This window comes from Apteryx rowi, unplaced genomic scaffold (assembly GCF_003343035.1).
Source record: "Apteryx rowi isolate R43461 unplaced genomic scaffold, aptRow1 scaffold_691, whole genome shotgun sequence".
NCBI lineage: Eukaryota > Metazoa > Chordata > Aves > Apterygiformes > Apterygidae > Apteryx > Apteryx rowi.
In genome coordinates this window covers 62,092-74,427 of record NW_020450973.1, presented here as the reverse complement: position 1 = coordinate 74,427, position 12,336 = coordinate 62,092, and the positions used below count along the sequence as shown (strand labels likewise).

The window sequence follows — 12,336 nt, the reverse complement described above, 5'->3', positions numbered from 1 at the left end:
GTGAAAGCTGGGCTTTTCAAACATAGCTGACATGTTTTCTTAACCCTTTTGTCCCTCAGGGTCTTATGCAGGTGCGGTGGTCGCCATGCCATTGGCAGGTGTGCTGGTACAGTATATAGGATGGTCATCAGTCTTTTATATTTATGGTGAGTTGCCTAACATAAAGGATCTCCGAGACTAGATTGGTACTGCCATCAATTTTGTAAAACCTGTATAGTAAGGATGGAACAAAGTTGTTCTGTGGAATGAAGGGGTTGCAAATGGGTATTGCAATTTACTCTCTGCTTATTGCAGCTTCTGTAAACTTCTATTTTGTTACCTATTGTAAAATGCTTTAAAATTGTAACAACTAGGCTACAGCCCATGGTCACCCAGTGACAGGTTTGGATGCAGTTATGTTGTGAAGGTGGCTCAGGAGCACGGATGCTCACCTGACATGTGTCCCAGAGCGTGCACTCCAGCATATGCTGACGATGGGGAGGCTAATGCCTCTGATGCCTTCTGTCCTGACAAATCCGCACTGCACTGCCCACCCTTGGTAAAAACAGCGTCACCTTCAGAGAACAGTCCCATCACACTGGTTTGGCCTTGTGGCCATGTTGCGGTGCCTCAACACTTCCCTGTGGGGTATGAGGCAGAGCTGGCTCCAAGGCTGTAGGCATGCACAAACCCAACCTCCCACATTAACGACCCAGTTAAGACGAGGAGCTGGTTTCTCTGGAAACACAGACCACACCATAAGGTTTGCCAACAAAATCTGCTTGTTAAGTCCTTTTACACAGACTGTGACCATGTTATGATCAGTCTGCTTTTATCTTTCCTCAGGCCCCATATAAAGCTTTGCTTTTGCCTTTTCCCTATCTGACACTTATCATGTAATAGGAGTAACAGAACACTCAGATACTATGCAAACAGGCACGCAATAAATACGGACAGGTATAATTTTTTCTTACTTACCTGGGCACATTTTCCACTCAGGTTTGGCTTAATTGGCCAAACTAGAAACAAACTGTAAGGACGGCAGATACTGAAGTGTGGCTTTTTTGGCTTTCAAAATCAAACTTTTCTTTTCTCACCTCTCCAGGAATGTTTGGGATTGTTTGGTATGCGTTCTGGCTGCTTCATGCCTATGAGAGCCCTGCAGCACATCCAACGATAACCAGTGAAGAAAGGATATATATAGAAACAAGTATCGGAGAAGGAGCCAGCCTAGCTAGTGCAAATGTAAGTATAAAAGGCTTTTCAGTGACTAGTTACAATTTATGAGCACTTTGGACAAGATCAGCTTATAATTGGATGGACACTGTTTGCTGCATAAAAATATCAGCTATCCTGTCAATGGATAGAGGTTTTTCCTTTTTAAAGGTTGCAGAATCAGGCTCACACAGCTGGATGGAAAGAGTTCAGCAATAGGAAAAAATTTATTGCTCTTTCAGCACTCACCTTATAAGGTGACTTCCCTCACCTAGGGAAGGGAAGGGAGTGAAGAGAGAGGGGGAATGGCTCACTGATCTCCTATTTTTGAGTAGTTATCGGGATTACTCTAAAAAATATTAATGGAAATACCTCAATAAGAAACTGAGTCCAGATGTTAAATCATCCAGCTGCCTTTTGGGTTCCCATTAATGGCGATGGAAACTCTGAGGACTCTGCCTAGGACTTCTGGCCCGCTCCCACCCACAGCAACCCAGCTCAGTGTTTTCAGACTTCTTCCCTCCCTCCATTTTTTTAAAGAAGATCCTGGAAACTTAAAACCAAAACCTATTCTTCAGTAAAACTTCTTTCCATTCATTTAGGTAACTTGTTTTTGCTAGTGGTGAAAACAAAACTGTTTCTTGATCAACTCTTCCTTCTTGGCTTTTATTCTTGAATATTCTGGAACAAAATAATTCCAGACTATACATTCCTGTATAGCAGTTTTACTGCAGTGGACACTAGTACCGCTATCATATGTTTGCACATGACCGTGTGCATAGTTGCCTGCAGTACACAACTACCAATTTAAATAAGGGGCGAACATCTATGTACATTGCCATAGTTACACATTTTACTCAGCTTCTGGTTTGAGTTCTATTATAAGTGAACAGGGCTCTGAAGTGCTTTTGTTCCTGCTGTATGGATTACTGAAGTATAAATAGAAACTGGAAATGCCAAAAGCAAGATATGTAAATTAAATCTTCTACCACAGACTTATTTTGCTGAATGAGATGAGTTAGGTTGAAGCAGGTAGCTGCCTGTTGCTGAGATACTGCATGTTCCTCAGTCTGGAGAATTCTTGTTTTTCCACAGTCTTTTCAATGGAATGTCTCAAACTGAATCATGCCAAAAAGTGGGGAACATAACAAGGTTTTCTCTAGTTTTCTTTGATTCTCTTAATGATGCTGTTATCCCAGTAGCAGAGTTCCAGAAGATCTTGTATGGTTTTATTGAGCAGAGCAACAATAGTACAGTAGGCATCTTAAACATCCAATCTATTCAAAGAAAATTTCTCTACCTATCTTTCCCCACTAATCCAGGAGACCCCTTTTCATTCACTTACACTGTAAATGATTTGCAGTGTAAATTGGATGCAACATACTTAAGTCAGTTGTAGTTTTGAAACTAAAGGTGAATTGGGCTATCTCTTTATTCTGCCTTCTGCTTACTCAAAAATGCCTTCAATTTTCTCTTTTCTAGAAATTTAGCACTCCCTGGAAGAGATTTTTCACTTCAATGCCAGTTTATGCAATCATTGTGGCAAACTTTTGCAGAAGCTGGACCTTCTATTTGCTCCTTATAAGTCAGCCTGCTTACTTTGAAGAAGTCTTTGGATTTGCAATAAGTAAGGTAAATGTCAGAGCTGAAGCAGTGGCCTTCACACCTCACCCAAGGAGATGCGGAGTGCTTGAGGATCCTCTGATCTGGTTGAAGTCATTACTGTTGATTATTCTAAGTAGTTGGGTTGATATACTTTTAGAGATCTGATAGACATGCCTACCTGCTAGCATCAAATTCTTAGCAAACAAAAAGATATGAAAAGCTTGCCTTGGAAAAGAGAGTTGATAAAAAAAGAACCACATCACAAAACCCACAAGTTAGGTAAATAAGAATGTACATTTGGTTTAGTGCTGGCAGTTTAGCAATATTTGCCAGGTATTTTTCATCCCAATTATCCTTTTCTTTTTTTCTTATTGCTTGACCAGCATTGACAATCGGGGTCAAATTCTGTATAAATTGATATTAGCTGCTACTTCATTAAAGCCAGTCACACTCCCTCTTCAGAGCATGAAAAAAGACCAGAAAGTAATTTTTCCAGAAAGTTTTCCAAATATTCCTTGAAAAAACTATTTGCTATATCATAACTTATTTTTGAGTAAGTGTAATTCTTCAAATTAATAACCAACAACATCATTACGATCTGGGAGCACTGCTATGCTCAGATTCTGCAATGCTGTCATGAGCAGTGACACTCTGAATGGCCAAGTGCAGCACTGCTATGAAGAGAAGGAGAATTAAGGACAAAATAGGTTTGTTTATTCTAAATTTGCCTTTCATACTTGCTAGAGTTGCACCTCTATGTACGTCACTAATTAAAACATAAAACTGATTCATGGTTAATATAAGAAGGTTTCACATCCTAGAAAATAAACTCAAACTTCTCACTAAATTACTTTTCCAAAGACAAGTCTCTAGCAGATGACATGCTGGTCACTAAAAGTCTGCAAAATACAGTCTTTTGGAGTATCTGGGATAAGGACCAGTGCTGACAGAAAAAGTAAATACCCCTTGTCAGAAAATGAAAGAAGATGAGCATCAATTTGTAGGCCCTAATCCCACAAGAATAAAAGACATGCATAACTTCAAACATATGATTAATTAACCATTGTAAAATTTTATCATAGCTACAGATTTTTATGCTCCATGTTCATTACTGCATATATAATGTGCAGATGTTGCCTTCATTTATACAGTGGCAGGAAACAGGGATAGATTTGCTTTGCAGAACAGAGCTCTTTAAGAACATGACTACTAAAAATTTATAAAAGTAGTTGAAAACCAAGATAGAGCACTCTAATATCAGAACACATTATGACACAGGACTTTGTGATGTCTGCATTAGAAAACAGTGTTAACAGTATTCTGTGCATCTCTCTGGTGTAAGCACTGAAGAGCAGGGTTATTGCTTGACATTTTGAAGGTGTGATCCTCACGTGTGCTCTGGCTTCTCCCGGGCCATGTGGAGATATTCTCATCACACAGCATGGTGATGCATGATCTTCCTGTACTCCTTTGACGAGAGATGAAAAACTCCTTCAGAGCACAAGTTTCAGACTTTTTAGACTGTTTTCTCTTCTTCCTTTTTATTATAGGTTGGGTCCCTTCCCTTGTGTAGGTACAAATTCTCAGAGCTTTTCCTACCGGGAGGAAGAAAATAGAAGGAGGAGGGGAAAACCCTGACAGCCCTTCTCTACTTCAGAGAAGGAAGGAAGGAAGGAAAAACAAAAAAAAGTAACAAGTGAAGGAAGATGCTTGGGTACTTCCCACTTCACTGAGGTCCCAGACACTGGGAAGCTGCAGGATGCTTTGCATGGACCCATCTCCCTGACAGGGGTTACCTGACTGCCCCTCTGGGCAGGGCATTGTGTGACCCAAGTAGTGAACAAACTCCATTTCTGGCCCTCCCCATCTTCCAGGCACAGTGACTGGCCAGTGGATGGCACTGCGAGGAACATCCTGTAGGCTGCACTTCCCAGGGAAAAGTGCATTACTGGGGCTACAGGCTTGCTAGTCCTGCTTGGCTGTGACTTTTCTTGCAGCTGGGGAAATGCACCATGGCTTCTCACGTCTGTCCTGCTGCCCCCAGGACTTGCTCCTAACTCTTGGAGCTGGAGAAAGGAAGATGCAGAGAGCAGCTCAAAGTGCCTAAATTAGACTTCTGCCCTGGGTATGCCCATCCTGCACCACTGACCACAGCACTGACCCAGAGATGCTAGCTGTCTGGTTTTGATAGCAGTGTAGGTACTTAAAGGTTGATGGTTGCAGAGGTGCACACTGGTCCCACAAGCTTGATTTTTGACTAAGGAAAGGCTATGGCCACAGGAGCTGTGTCCTACTGAGACCTGTCTCACAAGCCCCAGCAGAGAAATTAAAGCAAGGGCAAGGTGGGTGGCTTCTGGATGTGCAACCTGCCATTGCGGGGAAGGCACTGAAAGGAGGGCTGCCTCTGCCTGGATGGGAGCCTGTTAGAGTCTCTCAAGCTCCTAGAAGTCCCCAAAGATGGGACAGAGCTAGCTTAAGGTCACTTAGACCTTGGCTGGGGGTCCTGTTAGAGGAAGAGTCTGCAACCCTCTCACACTAGGATCTGTGCTAAAAATGTGTCTGATGGGAAAAAAGAAGAGGTGAACAGAAAATACCATTCCTCTCCTCTTTCCCGGAAATCCTGAGGACATGAGTAGTAAGCACTTATTTGTCTAATTGCAGGTTGGCCTTTTGTCTGCAGTTCCTCATATGGTCATGACAATCATTGTGCCCATTGGAGGGCAGCTAGCTGACTTCTTACGGAGCAGGAAGATTTTGACCACTACCACTGTAAGGAAGGTCATGAATTGTGGAGGTACTGCTGGATTCTGAAAATATGGTATTTCAATTGTGGACTGCAGTTGATGCAGACGTCATAGTTTGCTCCATGCTTAATTGTAACAAGAGACAAATTTGCCTAGATTGTATTTGCAGCTGATTAATCTGGAACATTTAATGGGGAATAGAAGAATTGATGTTAGGTGTCCTCATGTTGTAAATCCTTACCCACATGAACAATCCCTACAGCATGCTTTTAGAAAGGGAGGAGGCAAGAAGGGGGAGGTTGGACTTAGACGATCTCCAGAAGTCCTTTCCAACCTCAACTATTCTGTGATTCTGTGAAGAAGCTTGGGTAATAATTAGAAGAGCAATAAAGACTGGCGGATGAGTACTGCAATAAAATAGGCCTCATTCTGCAAATTCATATAAGATGTACTGTGGTGCTGGAAAGATTCTTCCCAATGGATACCACCTTGCACTAACTGGCCATGTTCCTGTTTGCTACTTTCAGCAGAACCCACTGGCAAGTTTAGGCAGGTGGGATAGAGGAAAAATAATGGCGTGAAAATGATTTTTAGTCAGCTCAAAATAATTTGTATCCAGTTCAGCCACTGAACCGAAAAATCAATGATATCTATATGTAACTGGAAGATACTAAATTAAAACAAAAATTTCAAGCATGATAGCCTGTGGAGTCACTCTCCTCTGCCAGTTCCCAACTTACATTAATTAAGGACGGCACAGCCTGCCTGAAATGAAGAGATGCCTGCAGTTAGAGATGTCACACAGCGTTGCTATTCATCTTCACAAAGGATTCTCATATTAATTGTATTTTCAGGGGGTATTTTCAGTGCCATTCAAAAAGATTAAACAGAAGGATTGTTATATTACTCATTAGAAAATGTTAATTTGTAATAATGGCAGAAGCTAACTGCTGTGAGCAACCTGTGACACTCAGGGATGTCCTATTGTGTTGATGGTACACGTCTGAAAAATACTCATTTGTTCCATTTACCAAGAACATCTCACGTCACTACAGCCATAAAAAAATTGAAGGGAAGAAGTTATTTTCTCCTTTCCCTGTCATGTTTGTGCATTTTGTGAATTGTATAGCACTTTGCACAGACTCAGTTTCTTGTTTCCCTGTACTGGTCGCTGAGTTAACTTCCTCAGTTGCTTGTTCATTTACACAGCAATGAGGAGAAAAAAGCACATTTTCAAACAACAAACATTCAAATATTTCTGTGAATCCACAAGAATGACAAATGTGTTCAAGAACAGCAATGACACCTGAAAGATCTTTGAGTCACTTTAAGTCGCTGTTTGGCTAGACTGTACTGGTGTTTCCTTGACTAGTAGCAATTAGAATATAATTTATTCCCATGTGTTTCATTTGAAGGCTTTGGGATGGAAGCAACCTTGCTTTTGGTGGTTGGTTACTCCCATACAAGAGGTGTGGCTATTTCTTTTCTGGTGTTAGCAGTGGGATTCAGTGGCTTTGCAATTTCAGGTAAGAATTAATCTTATTATTGATTTTATTATTGGTTTTATTATTAATAACAACAGCATTATTATTCTGTTAGCTCTTAGCATGGCTGCTTATGGGGTGTTCCCTGTTTCTTTGAATATACTGGAAATGATTTACTTCAGTTTCTATGAGGTGTATCACAGGTAGGACATGAAGCTTTGGAAGAACCTACTCTTTATTATTTCAGGTTCTCATAAGCTTTGTGCTGTTTGGATTCTAATAAACACTTACAGTGGCAGCTTCCTCTTTTTCTTCCACAAACAGTATCCCTGAAAGGAGGGAGAGAGAATTACTCTAGGAGAACGTGAATACTTGCTCAAAGCATAACAGTTGCCAGCCTGCTGCCAGCCCTAGCTGCCAGTTTCTGCTTCCTAGGCCAGTTCCATCTCTGTTGCGTCCCATAACCACCCCTTCTCCAGAGCAGCTATTTCTACCCTCTTCATGGGGCTCACCAGTCTCAGACTGACTTTTGCAGCTCCATGAATACCTTTGCTATTAAAAAGAAAACTCTTATTATGAAGATGGAAGGCCATCATTTGGCGGGTCTCCAAAGAGATGGATCTACTGACCACACCAGGGAAAGAGAATTTTGCTCACTGTAAATGAGATTTTGTTTCACCTCAGTAATTGAAAGGGGCAAAACAACTGACTTTTCAGGCTTATGTCGATGGGAAGTAGTTCTGCTAGTCAGCTGTGAGGTGCTTGCAGGCCTTTTTCTATCAATCTGTTTTTATTGCAGGATTTTCCCAGTACTCAAACTTTTTACTGTATTTATTCCCATAGAATTGGAATTAATCATGCTTTCTTATGATCATCCATAGCTCATATGACTGATTTTCATTATGTAAAGCATGATAATTGTCTGAGCTGATTTTTACTGTTTTTATTTTAATTTTTAATAAAATATTTACCCAATAGATATGCTACAGTAAGGGTAATTCATTTTCCTACTGGTTTGTATTCTGGTTATTTAGCATGTTGTTTAACTGCTATTTAAAGTACTGAAAAATGTATTTTTCAAACTGCTACCTAAATGAAAATAAGGCATTTGACAAACATGAGGCATTCATTCTTTAAATAAAAATGTTTGCTAAGTGCTTCATTTCAGTGTGAGGAGAGGGGGTGTACAGATGCTTTAAATTACCAAGAAGCCAAAACAAATGATATTTTCTATACAACATGGTCCCAGTAGGGGGGAAAGAAAGGGTTTTGAAAAAGAATAAAGAGTTGCAACATATCTTCCATTGTTATTCCCAAGAAAATGGCACACTTCTTTCTGGTAGCTAAGGTATGAGGTTAACTACCTGTTTCAACCTCCTTCAATCAGAATGGATATAGAAAGCCATGCTGGCCTGGCAGCACAGAACGATACAGCTGACTGTTGTCTTTGTTATAGGATTCAATGTGAATCACTTGGATATAGCCCCGCGTTATGCCAGTATTCTGATGGGAATCTCCAACGGTGTGGGGACGCTGTCGGGAATGGTGTGCCCGCTCATCGTTGGTGCAATGACTAAACATAAGGTAACATTTCTCTGTGTTTTCTAGGAAAAGGATTAGGTTATGAGACAAAAGTTAAGCCATTTTAAAGCTTCCTGGGAACTTTATTTCACCATTGATCTCTGCAGCTGTTTTCTGTTTTTGTTGTTTGCTTTAAACATCCACAGCACTGGAGCCAGATTCTCAGCCATTATAAACTACTTATCTGTGTGGGGAAATCTTATTTTATACCATCTGAGTCTGAATCTCTGAATGCTTAAAGGACTTGAGAAACTTCTCTACAATGCAGCACTCGCAGGGTTCCTAAGCAATCACTGATCTCTGATAGGATTAACTCAGTAGTTAGTGAGAGACCTGCATTTCCAACTCCATGAATATTTCATGTACCAGAGAGAAACTTCACTGTGAGGAAAAAAAATTCCTCTCGTTCTATTTTGTTAGCCATTGTTATGTTAAGAAGGAAAAAAAATTCACAATGACTTTCATAAAATGTTGTATCTGCAGCATCAGGAATCAAACAGTGATCACAGTCATTGTTCAGTATGTGCTAATCCATGGTCTAATTCAGATATTAATATTTCTTTTTACTGCAAACCTAATGAGACCTGTACCATTCTTTCAGACCCGTGAAGAATGGCAAAACGTCTTTCTGATCGCAGCCCTCGTGCATTACAGTGGAGTGATATTCTATGCTATCTTTGCTTCTGGGGAGAAGCAGGAATGGGCTGACCCCGAAAACCTCAGTGAAGAGAAATGTGGAATAATTGATCAGGATGAACTCGCTGAAGAAACAGAGATGAACAATGAAACTTTTGTAAGTCCAAAGAAAACGTATGGTGCTACCAGTCAAAACAGTGAAGTACAGCAAAGGGAATGGAGAAAGAAAAAGCAAATAACTCAAGACGTGGAAGAACAGACTTCTTATCACTATGAAAATGGAAATTTTTAAGATCTGTCATAATACTTGAAGTTGTAAGATTTCTATAGCATCTACTCCCAGCCTCCTCCTGCCCCAAATCAGCCAGTATCCATATTTATTTTCTTATTCATTCATGTAACATAGGGCCATGCGGCTGGATATAAGGAGTAGTGATTCTCCTCTAACAGTGTGGAAGAGGGCTTTTAACAATGGGACTGGGAGATGTGACGTCAAATTCTGGCTCTGCCATCAGATACTCTTTGGAGGACCTGCACCTCTTAGGAGATGACCAGCCCTGGCAGGGCTTCTTCCTGGTGCCAGCCTACGATTGTAGGAGGTGGAGTGCCCCAGTCTTCTCATTTGAATAGAGACAGGACAAGGTCATATTGGATGGTGGATCCACAGTGATATATATGTGCTTACTGGGATGCCAGTGACATGGGAGTCAGCCTGGAGTGGCCCTGCTGGACATTACCTTACTGGTGAACACTTTTCTCTGCTTTGTCTTTTTAGGATTCTTGTAGTTTTGCATTTGAGCTGCTTAATGCATGTCAAACTGCAAGCTCATGCTAAGAGATCAGAGTGGAGGGAAAAGCAGATTGATGACACAGAACTGCCATTACATATGGTCACTCACCAATAGGAAGAGGAACTTGTCACAGAAATGGAGCAGTATTGCTTCAATGATTCCTTCAAAGTGATTCATAGTCTGCTTTCTAGACATGGCCCACAGAGCCTGGGTAAGGCAATAAAATGGATACTAGTGAGATCTCTCCCCCTCCAAAGATTTTGTGCTGGCATGAAACAATTTTGAATACAAAATCGTCATTAGTGATGCAATATTATTAATCCTTTTCAAAGGAAATCATAGTCCTGTTGGGATTAGGTTTCTCTCTCAAATCATTGTTGTGAAGTAATTTAAATATATTTTTCTAGTATTATACTGGTAGAGTTCCTGACCTAAACCCCAACAGTCCTTATTTAGGTGAATGAGCTCACTTACACAAGTAAAGTCTTTAGTTCTTGATCTATAACTTTTCTTCATAATTGCCTCAGTCTCACTGTTGGTACAAAGTACTGTACATTCTGAGAGTTAACAGAGTATCTATCTCTAAAAGTGTTTTTCTTTTGCCATCAGTATATGTTTGACGGTATAAAGTGGCTTTAGCCATTTTCTACCATTTTCTGAATCAACCGGAGGAGCATGCTGTATCATCTCAGACAGTTAGCTGCAACTCAAGGACTCATTGTGGCATTAATACTACTTTCAGAATGGAGAATTTCAGTAAGCTATGATTTAATTTGTCTTACATTATGATTACTGTCTCATTAAATTCAAGTGGAAACTATCCTGTCTAGTTTACGATGTGCTTTGTGATATTTCAGTATTATTGTTCTGATGTACCATACAGCCACTGTGATGCACATGAGATTAGAATGTTTTTAACACTTATTTTGCTGTTTTGTTGAAGTACAATTGAATAACATAAGTGGAATTTTGCTTGTACATTCATTTGAATACATGGATGATTTATCTTCTCTACAAATGTAATTAAACGGGGAGACTAGGAAGTTAGTTAGCTGATTTTCTTTTCATGTCTGTGGTTCCTTTTCTATCCAGCAAAATCCAATCTACAACAGTATGTATGAATGAGGAGTGAGTGTTCTACTGAGGTGAATAGAAGCATCTCTATTTTGACTTTGGTGAGGATCTTTTAACTGATATCAGCAGATAATTTAATGATATGGGTATTGCTACAGTACAGCTAAATTCTACTTTGACACAATGCAGTTTATTAATAAGCCACTCCAAAACAGATCTTTTAACTTTACACTATTAGGACTGAAAAGAATATCTTTCAAAATTCTAAACCTTAGTTTAGACTTGAGTTGCTTATTTCACTAATTGCATTTAGAACAGGTATAAGAAAATACCTTCTTTCTTGCAGGTTTTAGTCAACATTTGGGGATCTAGGTGACAGGAGATTGAATAAAATGTTCTCATGGGGGTATCAAAATAGCTGGACCAGCTGCTGTCAAACTATTTTGCAATGTGCACCAAATTTTTTGAAAGAGAGAGGGCCACCTCATTGCATATACATAAAGCAAACAGCTTCTCCTTCCTGCTTCAATCACGTAGCATGCATATAGTTACTACAGGAGCTGTTTATATGGAAAATACTATTATGAAAGCATTTAAAATAAGAATCTGTGTAAATATAATCTGGCAGGGAGGAAAGAGGAAGAGAAACAGCTGTCTTTAGTATAGAGATGACCACATGATAGACTATTTTAGAAACAGGAATGTTTTCTGAGAATAAGTATCATTATTCCAATAGTGATAAATGGTAACTTTCCTCCCTTGCAAAGAGGAACACAAAATTGGTGAACGCTGCTGTTATGACACAGAACAACAACCCCCTGAAAATTTGGGAAATGGTCAATTGGCACATGACAGCTCGGTTGCATCTGTGGTGAATGTAGTTGCTATTTCTTACCGTTATAGATATGTGTGACAGGAGTTAGAAGTGACCCTCAATACAGCGAGGAGCTCAGTTTAGCAGGGTCATTTTGTATCCACCAACAGATGACACTGGTTCAATGAAAGTTGACTTCAACGGACATTTGAGCCTTACTTAACACCTTGAAAGAAATGGCTTTTGGACAAGCTTTTGCACTTAAGTAAGAGCTTTCTTTTTTAAATGGAGCTGCTTCCGGAGGCAAAATGTCATGTCTGACAAGTTGAAGTTATGTATAGACCACAATGATTTTCCTGGCAATCACATTCATATATTTGGACTTCTTTTCTCCCTTTCCTTCTCATCATGTT

The 12,336-nt window shown here is 40.0% G+C and overlaps 1 protein-coding gene across 2 annotated transcripts in view; it reads left to right on the top strand.

The window, feature by feature from the left end:
• SLC17A8 (solute carrier family 17 member 8) overlaps positions 1-11,104 on the top strand; it is a 31,235-nt gene extending 20,131 nt beyond the window's left edge. For both annotated transcript variants that reach the window (XM_026086395.1, XM_026086396.1), the window contains 7 exons: positions 60-146; positions 1,085-1,224; positions 2,677-2,826; positions 5,461-5,593; positions 6,959-7,069; positions 8,484-8,611; positions 9,210-11,104. In XM_026086395.1, coding sequence (XP_025942180.1) covers positions 60-146; positions 1,085-1,224; positions 2,677-2,826; positions 5,461-5,593; positions 6,959-7,069; positions 8,484-8,611; positions 9,210-9,536 — 1,076 coding nt within the window. In that variant the 3' untranslated portion in view covers positions 9,537-11,104. The remainder of the gene's footprint in view (positions 1-59; positions 147-1,084; positions 1,225-2,676; positions 2,827-5,460; positions 5,594-6,958; positions 7,070-8,483; positions 8,612-9,209) is intronic.
• Positions 11,105-12,336: the final 1,232 nt, after the last annotated feature.